Here is a 22,847-nt window from a genome sequence, read left to right as displayed (position 1 = left end):
TACAATGGATTTGGCGTTTGCATAATCAGGTGTCATTGAAGTACATTTCTGAGACTCAGCAGCACCAGAAGGAAGTATTTGTCACACTTTGATAATCTGAAGCGTTGGTTCCAATTTTCTGTGTCTAGGTAAGACAGAAGGGCTTGCTGTGGAAGAGGGTTTTAACTGGGGATCTGTGTTTCCTACCTGTCTCGTCTTCTCATTTGTCTTCCCACAGTTCCTTTGGTGGGGGGAGTATGGGGACATTGGGAGAGAGAATGGTTCAAAGCACTTCTTAGTTTATGTCGGCCCTGAAAATAATAGGGACTCTGAATAGTCCCAAAACTTGAAATTGTTTGCTCACAGTTACATGGTGACATTGGGCATTTTCCTTGCCTATGTAATTCTTCTTGCTAAACTTAAAAAGCACAAGTTCGGGGCGCCTGGGTGGCGCAGTCGGTTAAGCGTCCGACTTCAGCCAGGTCACGATCTCGCGGTCCGTGAGTTCGAGCCCCGCGTCAGGCTCCGGGCTGATGGCTCGGAGCCTGGAGCCTGTTTCCGATTCTGTGTCTCCCTCTCTCTCTGCCCTTCCCCCGTTCATGCTCTGTCTCTCTCTGTCCCAAAAATAAATAAAAAATGTTGAAAAAAAAAATTAAAAAAAAAAAAAAAAAGCACAAGTTCATTGTTCTCTTTTGTTTTGTTCACCTTGATGAAAGTAATAAATGTTCAACAATGGGAGAATACAGAAAAGTAGGAGAAAAAAAATAATCCACAGGGCCTCCATTTTGGAGATAGACTAGTTAAATTTTTGATAGGATTTCCTTCTTTTTTTGTGTGACTCATTTTGTTAGGTATTTGTGTTCATTTGTGTGTACGTTTTTGGGTCAGAGTAATTTTATTTTGTGTTACATAGTTGTGATCACTCTTTATGTAGAAGTATCCAGTTTTTGTTTTTTTATTTTTTTAGAATTTATTTATTTATTTTGAGGGGCGGGGAGGGAGGGAGACAGGGGAGGGGCAGAGATAGAGGGAGAGAGAGAATCCCAAGCAGGTTCCAGTGTGGAGCCCAACGTAGGGCTTGAACTCACCAACCACGAGAACATGACCTGAGCCAAAGTCAAGAGTCCGACCCTTAACCAACTGAGCCACCCAGCTGCCCCGAAAGTATCCAGTTGTTTTTAAAATTTTGTTAAGTTTTAAAGCGCCTTTGCCATTTGCAGAATAATATTTCAAATGTCTATATACAGATACTTGATATGAATATAAACAAACGAACTTATCTATTCTCCTGTCATTGAATATTTAAGGTGTCTAATTTTTTGCTATGTAGGTACAAGTAGGGTAACACATTTATCCGTAGAGCCTACACGATCATTGAACATTCTTTTTATGAGGGAAGATTTGGCATCGCATGCAGTCTTTCAAGCTTTTGCTGGGTTTCTACAAGCCAGCTGTGGATCCGTCAGACCTGAACTTAACAGCACAGTTAGGAATCATGAGGTCTCGGATAATGAATAAACCGGAAGCGTAAGGTGGATTTAAGTGAATATTCTGGCCGACTAGCAGAGATCCCTTTTAGGACTTGTCTGTTTTCTATCTTGGTGGACCGTGTGAAGACAAGAGCCCCCTGTGCAAAACTAACCCTTCCCACCGCATTCTCCTCCCCCAGGGGTCTGAGGAGCAGACGGTTGTGTACGTGGTTGGGAAGGCGGGCCGACAGCACTGGCAGCACGTTTATACGGCAGTGACCAGGGGCCGTGGCAGAGTGTATGTCATCGCAGAAGAGTCTCACCTCCGGAGTGCAATTATGAAAAGCAGTGCCCCTAGAAAAACCCGTTTGAAACATTTTTTGCAAAACAAGCTCTCCAAGAGCTGTGTGTCTCTGGCGGATTCCGCATCCCCATCGGAGAGCTCTGGAGACAGCAGCAGGCCCGGCACACAGCCGTCAACACCGTCACACCTTGCAGTCACAGCCAGCACCGTGACACCCAGAAGCAAGGCCTCCGCAGCTGATGACAGGGCGTTCCCCTTGGCCGGAGCGTGGAAATTCTCTTCACCCGATGAGGTGGATACAGATGAAGATCCATCAAAACCCCGTGGGTCCAAAAGAGCCTGTGGCATGAGTGATGCTGAAAGTCCAAGCAAAGTCCTGATGGTAAGAGTGACGTTCCCGTGTGCTCCCGCTGTATTTAAGTCGTGTTGACTTCAGGGTGCTGATACGTGGCTGTGGATTTTTCATTAGTGTTACATTGTGCTATCGGACCTAAAAACAAGTGTTCTCTCCCCTCTGCCACGTGTCCTCTCCCCTATGCCTGGTCGATCCTAGCGCGCTTTGTCGCCTGGCATGAGGTTGGCACAGGTGGCGTGCCGAGAGACCTTGTCATCCTGCACCGTCTTTCCAAGCATAGCTTCCTTGTCACCCTCCCCTTCCCCTTTGTAGGCCACAGTCTCACTTTTATCCCCACTGTCCGTGAAAGCGGCCAGGTAATTATCAACATTCTTGGAACAAATGAAGTTCCAGTAGAAGTTTGAGTCGCTTCACGTGCTGGGGTCCGTAGGCTTTCAAGGCCATGACCTTGAAAGGGGCCAGGGTGGGAGCCCCGAGGGGAAAGTGCTAATGTGAGCTGTCAGTACCAAGCAGAGTTCTGAAAGGAGGATAGAGATAGCCTCTGACCTCACATGGATAGGGGAGAGTGAAACCGTCCTCTGAGATGCTGCCGGCAAATGCGGCATGTGACGTCTTGGCCTGTTGGGCCATCGCAAGTATAGAGTAGTGTGGCTGGAGTACGCACGCCATCGGAGGCTGAGCTGAAGACCCTGGAAGAGTCGTAAGACACAGGCTCTTCCCAAGAGGCTGAACGCTCTTCTGAACACGGCGGAGAACGCTAGAGGCATTTTAAGAGCCCGGTGCACTGAAGTTTTGGAAGGTCACTTCGGAGTTGAGTAGTGTTTTGGGAGGCCATAGGGGATGAGTTCCTAGCACAAAGATGATTTCAACGGCTTGAACAAAATGATTAGGTTCTGAAGTCAGGTGGTAGTGATGGGGTTGGAAAAGAGATGCTTAGGGACAGGGGGTGCACGGGCCTTGATGGCCGGTTATATGTGGGTGGGGTTGGGCCCGAGCAGGACTCTTAGGCTCCGGCTTGGGCTTCCCGGGGGGATCCAGCTACATTAGGATTGGGAAATGAGGCTGAGGGACAGGTTTTGTACGGAAAGTGACAAGAGGAGGCATAGTTAAAAAAAAAACCCAAAGTTTCTTTTTCTACCTTCTTGGAAGTAGTAGGGTCCCTGCCGATTCTAAGCTTCATTCTGTGCTCCACGTCAACTCTTTGATATGGAATTACCATATCAGCAAAACATCTTTTCCTGAAATTGACTGTATCACCTCTTACAAAGACCCTGGAGTAATAAGGCTTTGGACCTGGAACAGAAAATTCCAAACAAAAAGTCTTTGCCTAAAAGTTTCTTGCTTTATGTTTCTTCACGCCAGCGTGGGATGGGTGGCTTCTGGCTTCTGGGATGGTACAAAGAGACAATGACAGCATTACCCATCTTTGCTGCCGAGCTTGCCAAAGTTTTTAAGCTCTGGTCTGTGAACACGGAGAGTCCAGCGCTGGCCACAGAGGGTCAGTTTTCTCGCAAGCCTTGCCAAAAACATGTGACATCTACAGAAATCCCTGGAAATGAGGAAACTAAGAATTCAAAGGCTCGCGAGTGATAAATTAGGGACTTCTGTGTCTTCCATAATTGTGAGATATGTGATTTCTAGAAGCTCAAATTCACTGACAGGGGCTGCCCTCATATCTTTCTTTCCTATACAGATGGCTGCATAAGAACCACATCAGCATTTTAATTCTGCAAGTACTGATGGCTGAGCCTCTCCTACATGAAAGCTTTGGCTTTTCTGTGGATTAATAGCTTTGGGTTTTGAAAAAAAAAAGCTTAAAATATTGTCCTGATTTTGTTTGTTTGTTTTGCTTGGTTTTGTTTTGTTTTGTTGCTTTTTTTGCCTTGTGTCCCACAACCAAAAAAGGGGGGGGGGTGCAAAACAGAAATTTCCCTTTAAATAAAAGCATATGCATCAATATTTAAAATTTTATCATATAAAGCAGTGATTTCCAGAATTTTTTTTGAAAGAAAATGACATTTTATTATTAAAAAAAAAAATCTAGAAAGGGAGTAATCACAAAATCCCTAAATAAAGATAGTTCTATTAGTCAGGGTTCTCCTGAACCAGTAGCCTGTGTCTATGTCCCTATTTACCTACCTACCTGTCATCTATCTGTCTAGATTTATTTAAGGAATTGGCTCATGATCGTAGAGGCTGACAAGTCCAAAATCTCCAGGGTAGTCCTGCAGACTGGAGACCCAAAGAAGAATTGACATTGCAGTTTGCATCCAAGGGCAGGCAGAATTCTTTCTTTCTGGGAGGCAATCTTTTTTCTTTTAAGTTTTCTCTTAAGGCCTTCAGGTGATCAAATGAGGGCCACCTACATTATGGAGGGTGATCTGCTTTATTCATAGTCTACTGATTTAAATGTTGGGGCACCTGGGTGGCTCAATCGGTTAAGCATCCGACTTGAGCTCAGGTCATGATCTCACGGTCCGTGAGTTTGAGCCCCACATCAGGCTCTGTGCTGACAGCTCAGAGCCTGGAGCCTGCTTCAGATCCTGTGTCTTCCCCTCTCTCTGCCCGCCCCCCACCCCCCACCCCACCGTCTGTCTTTGTCTCTGAAAAATAAATAAACCTTAAAAAATTTTTTTTAAAATGTTAACCTCATGTAAAAATAGGTTCACAGAAACATCTAGAATAATATTTGACCAAATATCTGGGTACCATGGCATAGTCAGGTTGATACATAAAGTTAACCAGTATAGTCCTCTAAATTGAACAGGTTTAGCATTGTGAAAAGATTGATTGTGCTTATTTTTCTCATTTCCCTATGGCGGTGAAACTTTCTCATGACCGTACTGATCCCTTGCCTTGTGCTTGGGAGTCACGAACAGCACCAAGAGTACTGGTATTGCAGTGTTTCGTCTTATACCCAAGGCCGGTGTCACGGATGTGCAGCTGAGCAGTAGTCAGTCATTCAGAGCTTTGTGCTTAAAACTACCCCATGCTTGCTTTAATGTTCTGCACTTAACCATCTTGAAGTTCTTAACCGTGAACAAAGGGCCCACATTTTCATTTTGAACTGAGCTGCCAAATTATGTAGTGGCCATACCTGTAGAAAGTATGTGTGTGTGTGTGTGTGTGTGTGTGTGTGTATATAGTGTGTGTATATATATATATTATGTATATATATATATAGTGTATATATAATGTATATATAGTGTATATATATAGTGTGTATATATATTATGTATATATATAGCGTGTATATATAATACATATATATATATAGTGTGTATATATATATAATACATATATATAGTGTGAATACATATATATAGTACATATATATAATACATACACACACACACATATATATATATATATATATATATATATATATATACACATTCATTCACAAATAGTCACTTCTTCATGCCCATCCCAGAGCTGGGTGCTAGGGATACCACAGTGAGCCAAAGCAGGTATGATCCCACAAGTTGCCGACAGCTGATTGCTGTGGACTGCTCAGGTCTTCCAAGGGGTGGGGAAGATATTATGTCTCCCGCAGAAGTAGAGGAAACAGAAGTACGTAGGGCAAATTGTGTGTATTTTCACGAAATTAATCTCATTTTTATTGCTGTCCTAACAGGTGGAAGAATCATCTCCGCAAGTGTCTTTGAAACTTCGGAATTTGAGACTGAATAGTTTAACCCCCCGGCAACTTTTCATACCCACAAGTAATCAAGAAACTTAATTTGATTTCAGATTGCGCAAAGTAACTTCTCTCTCTCTCTCTCTTTTTTCTGTTTAACACAAATGAACATCGTAGCTTGAAAATATTAAGATACAAAACAGGATATGTGTAACTGGGGTTTTATTTTAAGGTGTTTGTGTTAGCAGATATTTTAAATCCGTTTGATCATAGAAAACCATAATGAGTTCAACATCTGTCATCATGAGAACTGATAGCACTGGACATAAACGCAGGAAAAATTTGTTATATATATATATATATATATATATATATATATATATATATATATTTTAAAGTTTGTACTTTAAAAAGTGTTTTATTTTTGCAATAATGGCTTTATCAACTTCCATGATCATGTTGGGTGGTCTTTGCCCATACTGTGAAGCCATGGTCACGACAGACTGTAATTATGCCTCTCGTATTATTAACTGACACACATTTTTCAGGATGTTGGGTCTTCTGCCAAGTGTTCATCTGGCAAGGCTCCTTGCTCCATCACGGCCGGCCGGACCCACTTCACCTGGAAATTCCTTCTGATTTGGGAGTACATTTCTTTTTCTGTATTTGAGATACCATTGACATATGTTACCACTGCGTACCTTGAAAGTGTACAGTGTGTTGAATTGATACATTTATATCGTCAATATGATTTCTACTGTAGCATTAGCTAATGCCTCCATCATGGCACATGACTGTTATTTCTTTTATGAATACATTGTTTTGAAGGTATTCTACCGCCGGAAAATTATTTTCTCTCAGTGATTTTTTTTTTTTTTTTAGAGCTCTATTTATTGTTAACCGGTGAAAGAAAAGGTTAAGAAAAAAAAAATGTACCCGTGATTCCAGTATTTGAAAAAGAACCTTAATGAGCTATAATTCACATACAATTCACCCGTTAAAGGGGTAAAACGGAGTGGCTTTGAGTACATTCATGGAGTTGTGCCACTGACACCACAATGGATTTTTGAACACTTGCATCATCTTCTCCAAGATGTGCCTCTTAGTACCTGTACCTCGTAGTTCTGACCCCCTCGTCCCCTCCAGCTCTGGGCAACACTAATTTACTTTGTCTCCATTGATTTGCCTGTTGCAGACATTTCATACAAATGGAATCGTACAATATGTGGTTCCTTGTTACTGACTTCTTTAACTTAGCACAATGATTTCAGACTTCATGTTGTGGCGCCTCTCGTATCTGTCTTTTTATCAAAGATTAACAAATATGTACCAAGAGCTAGCATTGTTCCTTTTATTGGGTGGATGTCTTGGATAGTCCATTCAAGGGGAATCACTCAGTCTAACCAGATGAAGCCTCATATCCTTGGTGCATTGATGGAAAATATGGCAGCATATATGGAGGCTGTATTTCTGGATCACACCATGTTGGTTTGAGCCAATGAGACAAAACCAGGAACCCTGGCTGAATTTTTGTGGGTGCTTCCAGTAGAGCTGCAGGTGACCTATCTTGCTTCCAATAGTGCAGTGAGACAAAAGGCCTCTATCTCCTTTTATTACCAAATAGTATTCTGTTGTATGGATATAGCACATTGAATTTCTCGGTTCATCAGTTGATGGACATTTGCGTTGTTTCCACTTTTTGGCTATTATAGAATGCGTTGGCGTACAAGCTTTCTGTGGACATGGATTTTAATTTCTTTTTTTTTTTAAGTTTCTTTTTACTTATTTTGGGGGGCGGGTGGGGGAGGGGCAGAGAGAGAGGGAGAGAGAGAATCCCAAGCAGGCTCTGTGCTGTCAGCCCAGGAACCCGACTTGAGGCTTGATCTCACAAACCGTGAGATTATGACCCAAGCTGAAATCAAGTGTTGGAGGCTTAGCCAACTGAGCCACCCAGGTGCCCCTGATTTCTTTTCATTATATTTCTAGGCGTGGAATTGTTGGGTCCTATGGTAACTCTATTTAGCCATTTGAGGAACTGCCAGATTGTTTTCTAAAGCAGCTGTACCATTTTGTATTTATACTTGGGGAGTGTGTGAGGGTTCCCGTTTCTCCACGTTCTAGTACTTGCTATTATCTGACTTACTGATTATAGCCATTTTAGTAGGTGTGAAGTGCTGTTTCGGTGTGGTTTTCATTTGCATTTCCCTTACGGGGAATGATGTTAATTATCGTCTCATGTGCTTATTGGTCATTTGTATGACCTCTTCAGAGAAATGTCTATTCAGATCTTTTACCCATTTTTTAAAATAAAGTTATTTTATTTTATTTTATTATTTTTGAGAGAGAGAGAGAGCACACATGAGGGAGGGGCAGGGAGAGAGAGAGGGACAGAGGAATCGAAGCAGGCTCTGTGCTCACAGCAGACAGCCTGATGCGGGGCTTGAACTCAACGAACCGTGAGACCGTGGCCTGAGCCAAAGTCAGACACTTAACCGACTAAACACCCGGGTGCCCCTACCCATTTATAAATTGTTATTTTTCTTTTTATTGAGGTATGAGTGCTTTATATATTTGACATGCAAGTCCCTTGTTAGAACTACTGTTTGCAAAAAAAAAATTTCCCATGATGTTGATGTTGTTCATTGCTGCTGTTTAGAAATACAACTGATCTTGTACCTTGCAACCTTGCTAACCTCACTTATTAGTTTTAATAGGTTTTTAGTGGATTCCTTAGTGAGGATTTTCTATATATGAGGTTATATCATATATATAGATAGAGACTGTTTTCTTTCTTTCCAATCTGGATGCCTTTTATTTCATTTTCTTGTCTTAATGCTCTGGCTAGAGCCTTTAATACATTGCTAGATACAAATGGTGAGAATGGACATCCTTACCTTGTTCCTATGAATTTACAAGGCCTGCAAGACAGTCTGCAAAAATGAAAATGTTGGGACTATAAGTGTAAGTTTTAAGTAGCATAGCATGCATTAAAATTGGTACATCTTAGTATATATAATAAGTGTATTTCATGAATACATGTACTGTTCTCTGAGGGCAGATGTTATTATCATTGTTGAGTTAAAATCTGTCTTTGTCACCTAAAATAGTTGTATAATTAGTCTGGGGTATTTCTGTCTGCAGGCTGTTTTAGGACTTAAACTTTGTATGTTTTACATCTTGTCCTTACAATGGTCCTGGAGTACAGTTATGACCTTCAGTATCACAGGTAGGGAAACTGACTCACAGTAACTAAATTTTGTACCACCAGTAAGTACCAGAGCTAGAATTGAAACCCAGATCTGATTTTAAAACTCATATTCTTCCATTCTTCCAGTGCTGCTTTTCAAGCTTATGGCAAAACCTTTCCCCTTTAGAAAATCCTAGGGGTGCCTAGGTGGCTCAGTTGGTTGAGTGTCTGACTTCGGCTCAGGTAATGATCTCACACTCTGTGAGTTTGAGCCCCACGTTGGGCTCCATGCTGACAGCTCAGAGCCTGGAGCCTGCTTCAGATTTTGTGTCTCCCTCTCTCTCTGCCCCTTCCCCACTCAACACTCCATCTCTCTCTCTCTCTCTCTCTCTCTCAAAGATAAATAAACATTAAAAAAAAGAAAATTCTACAGCATTAAGCATTGTGTAGGGGTCATCTAGAATAAAATATATTCAAAGCACCAAAAAAATGTATATCATAATTTTGGCTTTTCAAAATCACTTTTTATTCCATTTGGTAGAGGGTTTTTTTTTCCATACAAATATTTGCAACAATTTTGAATTCCCCAAAACCATACATAGACGATAAATACCATGCTATTAAAGTATTAAATTTGTACAAAAATACTTTACAGCTTAATACTTGTTTGTTACAAATAAAAATACATATTTAAGTGACTCATGATCTTTTTTTTTCTTTTTTTTTCTTAACATGATTCTGCTTTATACTTTCTTGCCCTGGCGGGTTGTGACATATGATTGAAATAATATATTTCTTTGCACAAAAAGAAAGGTGAACTTTTTCCTTAAACAAAGGACACAGTGTTCAAATGCTTTACCTAAGCAGTTGTTTGAATTATTGACCAAAATGAAGATGTTTGCAAAATAATCATTTCAATATGGAGATTCTACAATCCATATACAGATCTATCTTTTTTTCAATATTCACCAAATAACAGTTATTAGTGTAACTATTCAAAATATCTGAATGAATGAGAACAGTTGCTGACAAACATTAAAAGCAACTGTCACAATTTATTGCTTTGAGGGATGGTAATAATTGGCAATGCATTTTGTGAAAGATGTATTTACAATTTCGAGAAGTGGCATGGCTCAGAACAAAAGATAGTCCAGTGTCATTTTAAAGTACGTGTCCTGTACACCCCTCTATAAACAGTTTTCCAAACATGTCAAGCAAGATGAGTTTGATTTGCCTATCATTAAGATAAACCTCATTTTAATAGACTCTTCATTCTCTCTTAAGTTCTTAGTCCTGAATTTTAAAAATAAGATAACTCATTCTCAGTGTTCCTAAGCACTCTAATTCATTATCAGAGATTTGCAGCTATTAAAAATGTGTCCTTAAAAAAAACAAAAACAAAAACAAAAAAACAGGTCACAAGACATATCCTGTTTGTTGCATAGGGAATAGCATACATCTTAGTTAAGATCATTCCTATATTGGGGCAAAACATTTACCACCACCTATTATGGTCTCCTACGTGCATCATCGCTGAAACGTTTTAAGAGAACTTTAATGTTACACCTGTACCCCTCCCATGGCAGCAGTCCCCGGCCACATCTCAAACTCGAGTTCCCCTAGGAGAGCCAGCTTTGTGGAAAGACTTGGTCAAGTTCTTAACATTAACGACTTCACGGTAAGAAAACTGATTTCAAAGTGAATTAAGGAAATTGTCATAGAGAACAGTTTCAAACAGACATTTCTCTTTTTAAAAAGTGATTGGAAGATGACCTTGTAAAAAATTTCCTCTGATGTTAACTGGGGGGAGGGATAGCCTGTCTGCTTTGCTTTTTCTCTACCATTGGGCTCGGCAGGGAATTGGCTGCCATATACCATAGTGGTCACCAAGAAAGAAACCTCTTCAACTTGAAAGGGGAAGTGAACATGAGCCATGAGAGAGATTTGAAAGACCCCTGTGCTTGCGGTTAATGCCACGTGATTATCTGTGCTTTAAATGCCACAGAAATCTGAAAGGGATATTTTAGCACCATGTAGATATTGTCTTTTGTCCTGCTTTATAAAAAGCGTTGCTATAATGTGTTAGTGGGTTCTCGTATCTCCAAATTACTACCATGACTAGGCTGTTGGAAAAAAGCGCTGTTCTGTTCACTCCATTCTCCTCCTGGTAGAGTCTGTTCTATAGACTTCTGTGAGGCCAGTGGGTTTCTACTAATAACCAAGTCCAGCTTATTACCAGATTCTGCTATGAGGGGCACAACAAGGCAGCAGTCAAAGTCTCTCGTTCGGACGTGATTAACCTGAAAAATCAAGAAGAGCCACTTTGAATTATTGTCATGGTCTGAGATAATTCTCAAAACCCAGAGTAACACTTGCCATGTTAACAGGTGTCTGCTGATGCTTAAGTGAGCCCTGTACGCAGAGAGGTCTGTCCTTTCTCTGACCACCCTAGAAGGTGGTCATTGGCTGACTTATTCGTTGCTATTAAATTGTAAGGCCCTTGAGAGCTTGGAACAGGGACACGTCCCAACATCCCCACGCTGAGCAGATTGCCTCGCACATGGCATGTGGTCCTAGTGCCGAACATTATCCCTATAATTTCCAGATGAGGTAGGTGAGGCACAGAGTGGTTCAGAGATTTGCCTTAGATCAGCACTTGGTAAGCGGTCCAGATAGGATGTGATCCCAGGCAGTCTGGCTGAACCCAGAGCTGTGCTCTTGGCCGTGATGTTGAACTACCTCTCAGAAGTGAGCCCATCCCCTCCTCAGCTTTTGCATGTACTCATCTTTTATTTCTCCTTGTTCTTCACCGGCAAGGGTTTCTAAACCATCTACATGCCTGCTTCCACTCTTTGACTTTCCATTCTCAATCTTGTCACATCTGGAACCTGACACAGTGTACAAATGACCCCAACTGTCTAATACAGATACGGTGTTTCCGGGTCTCATCTGCTTTGGCCTTTAGCACTGGCTGTGCCTGACAGCCACACATCCCTAAAACTCTCCTTCCTTGGCTCTCTATGACACCAGTTTGGATCCATTTTAACTTGATTTCAGTTCTTGCCTACCTTTATTTCTTCCTGTCCTTTACATTCGTTTTTCTTAGGATTCTCTCCTTGATTCTGTTCTCTTTCTTACTATAAGCCCACCAGAGGTCACTTCATCCAAACCCATGCCTTCAGTAACCTAATCTCCTAAATCTGGCTCTGACATCTCTTCGGAGCAACAAGTCCAAACTGCCAGTTGCCTCCCAGACTGCTCTACCCGGAAGTACTGAAGGCATTAAGGTCTCAGGTCAGATAGAGGTATCTGACCCACACCTACCTCGTCTCCTTCCCTGTGGTCTTCCCCTTCCCCATTCTACACCAATCCACGTATGGTATTATTCCGTTGTCTTTCTAAATTAACAAATTATGTCACTTTTCTGCTTAAGAAATTAATATGCTTGAGAGCAAAGTCCAAGAGATTTACCGTGGCGTTCAAGGCCCTTCACAGTCTGAACCCAGTCTACCTTTGTAGCCTCAACTTCCCTGAAAGCAGGTACAGTGCAGCCCCAATTTATACATTAGGAAGAGCCACATAGAAGTTAAGTAACCACAGTTATTCTTTCAACAAATATTAGAGTATCTGTGGAAAATAAAAGTGTCCCATCCTGCCAGCATAAGACTAATTGTTCCATTGCTATGGTAACAACGATCGCCAGAACTGGTTTTAAAACCGTAATTGATCAACGACAACTTGCTCTGGTGAACGCGTGTCTGAAGGCCAACCGATCAGTATAGCCTCATGCTTTGAAAGTCAGCTCTTTGGTGCCAGACTCATTCCAGTTAGATACACTTTCAAGACTGATGTCAACCCTCTCTTCTTCCTACAAAATGCTATTCCTAACAAGTATACGTCAAGTCAGGAATTTGCTTAGCTCACTGAAACTATACATGACCATGATGGTATTCCACTCGGTAAACAAGGTTTGGCTTCTTGCTTTCAGATAATTGTGTGAGGTGCTGAGATATCGTGTATTGTATACCGGGAGAAGGGAGAGTAATGTACCAGCTCTGTTCTCAAGCTGTTTCTAAGCTGCTGGGGAATATACACAGGGAACCAATTTCAATGACTGGTAAATTTTACCAAAGGGAAAGGTTTTTATCCCATATAGGAGGGGCCCCAATCTAGTGTTGAGGCAAAGAAAGATGGGTAGGCATCGGTCAGGTAAGACTTTGGAAAGTTAAATTAGAATTTCACCTGAAATTCTAGAAGGTGAAATTAGAATTTCACCTTACAGGTCTTACCTGTAAGAGTCGGTCATAGGGTTTTAAGCCACCAAGGTCTCCTGGCCCAGCTGGGCGAATATTTTTGACATATACTCCTTTCTCCAGCAAGCCATCTGCTACGCTGAACCCAAAATCTTCCACATCGGAGCTCTTGTACAAGGTCACCTGCAAAGTGAGAAAATGTGAAGGGGACATTTAGCTTGGCTGGAGACTTTTGTTTTTTTTTTTAATTTTTTTTTAATGTTTATTTATTTTTGAGACAGAGAGAGACAGAGCATGAACAGGGGAGGGGCAGAGAGAGAGGGAGACACAGAATCTGAAACAGGCTCCAGGCTCTGAGCTGTCAGCACAGAGCCCGACATGGGGCTCAAACTCACGGAGCGTGAGATCATGACCTGAGCCGAAGTCAGACGCTTAACCGACCAAGCCACCCAGGCGCCCCTGGAGACTTTTGTTTGTGAAACTTCTCGTGCCACAATTGTCTGACAATCTGTCAAACAAATTAAATAAACAAATTTAGCATCATAGATTTGTAATACATTAGGGAGCTCCCCATCCCCCTGCTGCTTTCCCCTTCTCCAAGAACATCCTTGGAATCTGTAAAGTCCCACTCAGAACTGAAAAGGAAGGAGAAGGGAACTACTGGAGAGTCCTGGTCTTTTTGTTGTCATCGTTGTTGTTAATCACAGTCCTCGGATGGGTCTAGGTGAGCATTTTCCCAGGGCAGGCTGACTTCTCTATTTTCCTGGAGCAGCACCCGGGTGTTGGGGGTAGCCAGTAGCAGCCTTTGCAGCTGCTGGATATCAGGACCAAGCCAAAGGCCTTTCCTTCCTGCCCACCGAGTCTGATGCTGTGCCAGGTAAGCACTCAGTATATCATTTTCCTTTGAGCAAGCTCCATGGACGCCAATGGTATGGTAGCCCAATCAGAACGTCCATACTGAGAGCAAAAATGAGTTAAAAGACCTGAAAGTTTTCTTGTAACTGACACATTCTGGGGTCCAGCCTGAAGAGCAACCAGGCTTTGGTTTTAGCAACTCCAGGCACTGCCCCTTCTCAGCTAGGGGCCTCACTGGTTCCCTCTGCACCTGCAGCCACCTGTCGGTTAAAGCTTCCCATGATCCTCATGCCTCCCATCTGACCACCTGCAAGAGTTACTCTGAGGTTCATACATTCATCCAGTCATTCATACATTTCACCAAATGTGTACTGAGTCTCTATGATGTTCTAAACATGGTGCTGGGTTCTGGGAAACAGCGGTGAACGAGAGAGGAGGCTGCCTTCTAAGCACATTTATGCGTAACATTTACTGAGCATATGCTGTCCTGGACCCTGCCAGGTGACATACTGAGCACTTTGTGCTCACCTAATGTTTTAAGCTGGCCACTGATACCGCTAAGATTTGCCCGATGCCCTCCATACAAACTGATGCACTCTTCAAGCAGTGATCTGGGCTTTCTGTCTTATGCTAATTATTTTTAAAAAAATATTTTCTTGTCTTTTGTTTTCATGCAAGTAATACATGAATATGTTCCTGTAAAACAGTAGAAAATTCAGAGCTGTACGGGGCAAAAAGTAAAGATGACACAGGTCTATTTTTTATACCCACTTAATTTATTTCAGAGAAGTAGAGAATATTGAAAGAACTACAAAAAGTGGTGTTTGTGTTTTTTTACTTCACTGGGCAGAGCGCTAAAATATCAAGCTGGCTGAGTCAGTACTATTCACCAGACAGCCCTCATGGTTATTGCCATATCAGAGGTGAGGAAATTCAGTTTTATAGAGGTTAAGTAATTCTCCCAAGGTCACAAAGGTAATGAATAGCAGGGCCCTGTCTGTCTGATTCCAGACACTGCACACTTATGCCTTATTTCATAGATTCTAAGATAGGCATATATATATATATATATATATATATATATATATATATATATTTTTAACTCTCTGAAATCAGGTGAGTTTCATAATAGATGGATCTTACCTAGATCCTATGAATTAAGATATATAAACATTCTACCCCTACCTGGCTCTTTCCTACAAGTACACTGGAAGGATTTTGTTGCAACTTTGCTTTAAGAGAGAGAGAAAAAAAAATGCGCTTTGAAGTGAGTTCCAGAACGGAAGCATCCACACCTCTCAGGAGCATGTTCCAAATGCAGAATCTCAGCCCCAGCGAACTGGCACCTGCAGATCCCTGGTGATTCCTGTGCACATTAGAATTGTTCCACGTGGTACTCCACACACAAGAGGGGCTATCACATGTTTGGAAAAGAATCGAGGGAACCAAAGTTTAATGGAATGATAGCCTTTGCAGGCTCATTCTATCATTGTGTGCATGTGAATGTATGTGTGTGTGTGTGTGTGTGTGTGTGCATGCATGCACCCTACTATGTGCCAGGCACTGTTTTAAGGACTAAGGGCACAGCACTTAAACAATAAAAAGATACAGCAGTGAGCAAAACATAGCCTTCTTGAGTTTATCACCAGTGAAGATATCTGATTTAATCCTCGTAACAATCCTTAGAGATGGGTAAGGGTTTCAGGTTTTTTATTTATTTACTTATCTTTAAATTTTTTAGAGAGAGAGTGCGAGTGACGGAGGGACTGAGAGAGAGAGAATCCCAAGCAGGCTCCACGTTCAGCATGGAGCCCGACGCAGGGCTCAATCCCATGACCCTGGGATTAAGACTTGAGCCAAAATCAAGAGTTGGATGCTCAACCGACTGAGCCACCCAGATGCCCCAGGAGTCTTAGTTTTAAATGAGGTAGTGTATATGAAGTTTTAAAATCTGAAATGACTTGACTCCCAAGGAAGGATCACTTTCATGGCACTCAGTTAGTTGTACAGGTATAAAAGTAGAAAGACTTACTGCACTATGGAAGCACTATGGAAGGTGTGTGTGTGTGTGTGTGTGTGTGTGTGTGTGACTACATGCGTGTGCGTAGCTTAGTAAAATCCAGCCCCCATCTGACGTGCACCCTGATGATGCACAGGGAGAAGTAGGTCTCTACACGAGTGAGAAACTTCCTTCCAGACCAAAGCTCATTAGGAGGTGAGGAGAAGTCTTTGTTGGTGACCCGGGCTCAGGTGGCCTTGGAGAGAATATGGAAGATTCACCCTCCCCCACACCCATCAAGCTCACTGAGTGGGGGAAAGAATCTGTTTTTTGTTCACTGATATATCTCAAACCCCTAATACGGTGTCTGCCACATAGTAGGGTTAGTGTTTTGTCAAATAAATGAAAGGACTGGTTCTGACATACCGAGTGGTTGACTATGGAAGCCAGTCAAAACTGGCCAAGAGGTGCTGTGCACGTGAACTAAGAGGCATTTAATTCAAGCCGTGCTCCCCGCTCCCTCTCCCGCCCCAGGGCTCTGCTGGGAATTCTCAAAGCTGCAGCTGCAGGGTGGCTGGGTGGCTAGGAGGCTGGGGCCAGGGCAGGATGAAGCTCAATGGCGACACCGTGTGGACGTGAGAGGTGAGACAACCTCTGACGTTGAAGCCAGGCCTGCCCTAAGAGCTAAGGAAGCACCCCCATTCTTGGGCAGGGCAGGGAGGTAGGATGGAGCGTCCTCCAGCAGGAAATACCAGATTTCTTGCTAATAAGAGATGAAGCCTGAGCCTTGAATGAGCAGATTGAAAAGCAAACAGGATGTTACTGACTCTACCATGTCTGTGGAGAAGACCATACAGACGGGGAATTGAATTCAAGCTCAGAGAGTTAGAAACGTGTCCACAGTAAAATAGCGAGCAACACAGAGAAGTGGTTCAAACCCAAGAGGTTCTGACTGCGAAGCTGAGATCTTTTCAAGGCACACTGTCTCCTTAGCTAGCGTGTGGTTGTTTAATGAATACTCATTACAAAGAAGAATTTTTAGGCCTCTCTATAATTTTTTTTTTAATTTACAGTTTATTTATTTTGAGAAAGAGAGAGAAAGTGAACAGAGGAGGGGCAGAAAAAGAGAGGGAGAGAGAGAATCCCAAGCAGGCTCTGCAATGTCAGCGCGGAGCCAGATGTGGGGCTCAAACTCACATGAGTTCGAACTCACACGAAACCGTGAGATCATGACCTGAGCTGAAACCAAGAGCAGGGTGGTTCACCGACCGAGCCACCCAGGGCCCCTAGGCCCCTCTATAATTATGATTGGCCTCAGGCCATGTTCAGGTGAGGTCTGCCCCTTTCCTAAGGTGGGGAGGGGAGTTATTGGAGAACGGTATTAAAAAACTTTTTTAATTCCCAGTTTTGTGGAGATATAATTGACATCCAGCTCTGTATAAGTTAAGGGACTTCACGTACATATATTGCAAAATCATTACCACCATAAGTTGAGTTAGGAGAAAGCTATTTTTTAACAAAAAATTTCAGATTCAAGAGTAGAGAGGCTAGAACAATGAATCCTCATAGACTCATCACTCGGATCCTACAACCCTTCAGGACAGGCCACACTTGCTTCATCCACCCTTCTTTTTCCTTCTTTGGGGGATTATTTTAAGGTGAATGCCAATCCTTAAGTCATTTCACTCCTACATACCTCAGGATGAATCTCGGGGGGGGGGGGGGGGACATGATCATTCTTTTTACATAACCTCAAGGTCATTAATTCATTCACAAACTACCCTTATTCCTTGACACACTCCAATACCTAGTCTGTGACAAAATTTCCCTCATTGTCTCAAAAGTGGTTTTTAGAGTCAGTTTGTTCAAATCAGGATCCCAACAAGGTCTACACCGGAATGTAAGGTGTCTTATGTGTCCTCTCATCTGGAACATGCCCCCTGCTGCTCCCTTACTGTGGGAACAGCACCTTTTGTCCCTCAGTGCACTCTTCTAGAGCCCATTTCCCTGTAAATGGAAGTTACCTCGGGATCCTTGATTGGAGTCAGGGTCAGCTTTGTGGGGAAGGGTGTGCTTCCTATGACGTCACGTCATTCAATGTCTACTCGTCCCACTTTCGGGGGGGGGGGGGGCGCGTGTCCAGGTGGGGACAGCTTCATTCCTCCACTGTAAGGCTTCCCATCAACCTCTCTTCTAAATGTAAATTTTGACCGATGGTGACCACTGTCTGAATCAATTAACTTCATTAGGGGCTTCAGAGTGATGCTCTTTTTCTAATCCTACAATAGCTTCCATATTTGTTAGCTAGAATTTTTTTTTTTTTTTTGAGAGAGAGAAAGAGAGTGAGCATGAGCAGGGGAGGGAGAGAGAGGAAGGGAGAGAGAGAGAGAGAGAGAGAGAGAGAGGTTCTGAAGAAGGCTCTGTGCTGACAGCAGATGGTCCCACGTGGGCTCGAACTCATGAGATCATGACCTGAACCGAAAGTCAGCCGCTTAGCTGACTGAGCTACTCAGGTGCTCCAGCTAGAATTCTTTTGTAAAGAAGTCTCCTTTCATCAGTTAGTGCTGTTTGGTTACCCTGAAGTGCAGCTCGTACCAGAAAGGCTGAATGAATTCTAATGCTTTCATTTTTAGTGTAGGGAATTGGTACACTAAACACTTCCAATGGTGTCCCAAAAAGGGTTTTTTTTTTTGTTTGTTTGTTTTTTTTTTTGGTGGGGGGGATGACTTCTGGTAAGTAAAGTATCCCTGTGAACCTCTGGGTTTATATATAGATAAATGGATTTCAATTAATTTCATCATTACTCTTTTGGGTGCTCAAATGCTCTCATCTTTGGCTAAGGGGACTCTTTCATGTTGACTTCGATGTCCTTTTGACATGACCCATTTGTTTTGGTAACTTCTTTGTTTTCTGGCTCCAAGATATCATGACTCATCATGAATATTTCCTGTTCCCAATCTGGAATCAGCCACTCCTCCAAGGTGACTTGACTGGAGGAAACATTTTTATATTCTAGCTCCTTTCCTCCCATCCTCATGCTCCTTTATCAGAGGAAGGAAGAGGAGGAATGGGGGCAGAAGGCCAAAGACAAGGAGGAGGAGGAGGAGGAGGAGGAGGAGGACGTGGATGAGAATGAGGAGGAGAAAGCAGATGGCTAATAGGACTGGTGATATTCTGCCATTCTTTGGGCCCTGCTTCTTAGTAGATGATCCTCTTTATTCAAGGTCCCTGCTTCTGTGCCTCTCTTTGGCTTTGTCTGTGCCTTGTCTGTGGGATTTTGTATCCTTTTGCCCCTTTGTTTCTAGTCATGTTCCCACCATGTGACAAGTAGTGCTCCTAGGGAGGGACGTCCCCACGACTCCTAGAGGGCAGTGCATCCTAGTTCTTTCTGCTCCACTTACAGCTCGGTGTGGGTGAGGGTCCTGGAGACCCTGTGCTTCTTGCTGGATGGGTAGTGGGGCATCTGCTCTGCAGGCCCAGCCACACTCTTGAGGTGCACCCAGATGTGAGGGTTGCAAAGCCTATACATGCAATGGACATGGAGAAGCCCACTTCTGTCTTAGATCTAAGGCATGTTTTCCAACACATGGACCAGTATTCTTGCGTTGGAGGCAGCATTTGGTGTGGCCTAGAATAACAGTGAAGTTCTTCATTGCTCAGTTGGCCTGTGATTCTTGGATGTCAGCTCCATAGCCAGAACCTGGGAGGGGCACCAAATAATGCCAACACCAGTCAGGAGTAATACATTAACCAAAATATTCGAGTTGGATGTCAACCGGAGCAGGTTAACAGATTAGCTCATTAACTTTAAGGTCAGAGTTGTTGGCCAAGAGGCTTGGTTTTTCTGAGCCTCAGACTTGATGGAAAACTCTTCAAGATAAGAGGCAAACCAATGGTTTAAAATTGAAACTAATCTGAAAAGAAAAAAGTTGAAACTAATCTGTTTCGCTAGAATGATTACCTAAGTTTAGAGGAAAAGGGATTTTAAGAGCTAACTCTATGGTTCTCATGGAGATAGCCAATAACAAAAATGAAATTATTTTAAAGTGACACAAAGGAGAAGATTCCAGGAATCAATAATTCACAAAAATGGGGAGCACAGCCGGCTGCTCTCAAAGCAGCAACAATAAATTGTGCCACGTAGCTGCCTCCCTCCTGCTGGCATGGAGACTGGTGGTGGTTACTTCTGATTTATTTCCCGTCCAAAAAGAATTCTAAGGATTCCAAGGTTTCAGTCCCCCCACCCTTTTTTTTTATTTTGCCACAGATGAATTCCTTACGCAGGCACTTTCTTACATAAGATTGCTTTTGAACGCCTAGCAATCTTGTGTAGCAGAATTATTCCCTTCCTGCTAATGAGAACACTGATCTTCAAGAAGTTGATGGACGTACCTGTCCAGTTACAATGCATAAGCTCTGGGATTCAGTACTTGAATATCTGACCTCATTTGCCGTGTTCCTTCCACTAAATCATGATTCCCACCCCCCCGCCCCCCACCCCGACATATAATCTAGCTGGTCAGGCAGCCTTTATCCATTTCCAACCGCCCAACAAGCGAAAGATGAACAATTTATCATGTCTGCTGTATTTCTTTTCATCAGAGCCCCGCCGTGGCTTTCCATGAACATCTGCCTGAACTTCTGCTCCTTGAGCTCTTCATGTTCCCCTCTGGCTCCTGGGAACGAAGTTTTCTTATGGCGTCTCTATTCTGTGCTGACCCCCAGGATGCAGCCGGGGAACCTGGACTATGAACACCAGGCTACACTTTTCTGTCCTAAAAGGGCCAATGAGCCTCTTGAAACATAACTCCGGGCCAGAACGTGGTTTTACAAAGCTCAGTTCAATCTTAACTATTCGTCCGCACATGCTGAGATTGTTTCTGACCCTCCCGAGAACAGAAGCTTTAACAGGAGGCAGAAGGGTTCACCACAATTCAACTTGGGCCTTGTTTTTTTATTTCTAAGCAAGTCTATTCACATGTCTGAACAATGTCCTCAAGGCAAAGAATAGAAACCTACTGTTTCTGGTTTCGGTTTTGACACATGTGGAAGTCTTTAAGCGGGCAGAGGCAATTCTCCACACTTGGGTTTTAAGGGCCATTGTGTCTGCTGTCTTGAGCAAGTCACGGCAAGTGACAGTTATCCCAGAAGCACTTCTGAAGCCCTGGCAGGCTTCCTATCATTCAGCCCCTTGCCTGATGGCCTTAAGGGCCAAATCGACACCTACTTCACAGAGATTGTACTCCTTTGCCCATAAATCACCAGGCAGTTGGGTTTATTCTTGCAGACATTACTGGCGTAGCTCTCTGCCTTTAAACCCGATAATTCAAGTAATGCTGGCTTGGAGGATAATCTTATGACTACTTGTGAGGCTGGAAGAAACAAAGGTATGGCCTCCCGACTGCATTCTTCCAGCCCAGGAGGAAGCGATTTCAGTTTATGCCACTCAGACTGGGCTTCAAGACAAACTGGGTCAGGAAAGACAGCTGCTGCCCTGTCTGGGGATCCTCCTTGGCAGGGGAGAGAAAGGGACAGCTGCTTCAAACACTGCCTCCTGCTGCTTCCTGGCAAGTGTGTGGCACCACAGGCTTGGGAAGTAGGGGCTCGACAACAAGAGATTCCGTAGCTTGGATTCTGGCTCTAAGTATGAGCACGTCAGGGCTGACTTGGCCCTTGGAGAAGGGAGTCCTAACCAAGGAGAGCATCACAGTTTTTAAGATCTGAGATGGATTTATGTGCTGCTTTCCCAGTTCATGTCAGAGCAACTTCACCTCCATCACTTCATGCCACATCAAAGGGAAAAGAGCCAGATCAGTCTCCAAATTCTCTGGGAGATCAGACCAAGCCATGGGCACCTTGGTCACCTGTTGTCATGGGCTCTGTTGTCAGGGTAGGCAGTCAGTTGGGTTCTAACAGGATGCCCGGAGGCCGGCAATGAGAAAGGCCGGCCCAGCTATCCTGTCCTGGCAGGAAGCTGGATCAAACCAGAAAGGCCTAAGATGGCGGGTGTCACGACAGGAAACCCCTGACCAAGTAAGGAAGAAGAGGCTCGAAATCCTGCATCTCCTCCCCAAGTAATGAGTGTTCCACCTCCTTGTTGACAACTGTCAAGAAAAGACAGAAAACCCAAACCCCAGGGTGCACATCTCTCTCTCTCTTTCTCTCATTTGCCCAATCTCACATCTCAAGAGTATACTTCCACTTTAATAAACGTTCCTGCTTGTGCTGTGTGTGTCCACTATGTTGTGTGTCTATCCTTGAATTCTTTCCCATAAGGGGACTAAGAACCTTCAGCGACATCTTTGGGATGAACTGAGCCGAGGCCCCAGGGCACAGGGTCTCCCCGGTTCACCCAGCAACACTGCCACCAGCCTCTTCCCTTGCTGCCGCCACCACTAAGTTAGAGTCTCTGTTCCAGGGTTTTTCTCAGGACAGCCTGGTCCACACCTGCTCCCTCTGCTCCTGCCTCTGCTTTCTGGCTCCCAGGTCTGCCCTGGCCTGGCTCTTCTCCAGCTGCTGAGCCTTCCCATTTCCCTCTGTAACCTACTGACCTCCAATCTCCTTAAGTCTCTGTGGGCCTCCTCGCTTCAAGGGCCACCCGCATCTCTAGCCAGGAGGCATGACTTCCGCTCACCCTCTGGGCTTGTGGGAATTCAGGGCCAGGCTCACTGTCATTCAGGAAGTCGGACACTACAAAGTTCCTCAGAACAAGGCGAGAGCTCTTATCTGTCTAAGGCAAAGAAAGAGACGAGCCCTGGGCAAGACCATTGTCGGAGTAATCCTTACTATAGCCAGACAAGTAAGAG

At 43.5% G+C, this 22,847-nt stretch overlaps 2 protein-coding genes across 14 annotated transcripts in view; one reads left to right on the top strand and one right to left on the bottom strand.

Moving 5' to 3' along the window:
* Window positions 1-6,079, top strand: part of HELB (DNA helicase B) — a 32,071-nt gene extending 25,992 nt beyond the window's left edge. For both annotated transcript variants that reach the window (XM_058742109.1, XM_058742110.1), the window contains exons 12-13: window positions 1,649-2,134; window positions 5,745-6,079. In XM_058742109.1, the coding sequence (XP_058598092.1) occupies window positions 1,649-2,134; window positions 5,745-5,849 (591 nt within the window). In that variant the 3' untranslated portion in view covers window positions 5,850-6,079. The remainder of the gene's footprint in view (window positions 1-1,648; window positions 2,135-5,744) is intronic.
* Window positions 6,080-9,436: 3,357 nt separating this feature from the next.
* Window positions 9,437-22,847, bottom strand: part of GRIP1 (glutamate receptor interacting protein 1) — a 684,772-nt gene continuing 671,361 nt past the window's right edge. For all 12 annotated transcript variants that reach the window (XM_058742105.1, XM_058742097.1, XM_058742104.1 and 9 more), the window contains 2 exons: window positions 13,224-13,370; window positions 9,437-11,234 (listed from right to left, as the gene is read on the bottom strand). In XM_058742105.1, the coding sequence (XP_058598088.1) occupies window positions 11,007-11,234; window positions 13,224-13,370 (375 nt within the window). In that variant the 3' untranslated portion in view covers window positions 9,437-11,006. The remainder of the gene's footprint in view (window positions 11,235-13,223; window positions 13,371-22,847) is intronic.

This window comes from Neofelis nebulosa, chromosome 8 (assembly GCF_028018385.1).
Source record: "Neofelis nebulosa isolate mNeoNeb1 chromosome 8, mNeoNeb1.pri, whole genome shotgun sequence".
NCBI lineage: Eukaryota > Metazoa > Chordata > Mammalia > Carnivora > Felidae > Neofelis > Neofelis nebulosa.
This window is presented reverse-complemented; position numbering and strand designations above follow the sequence as displayed.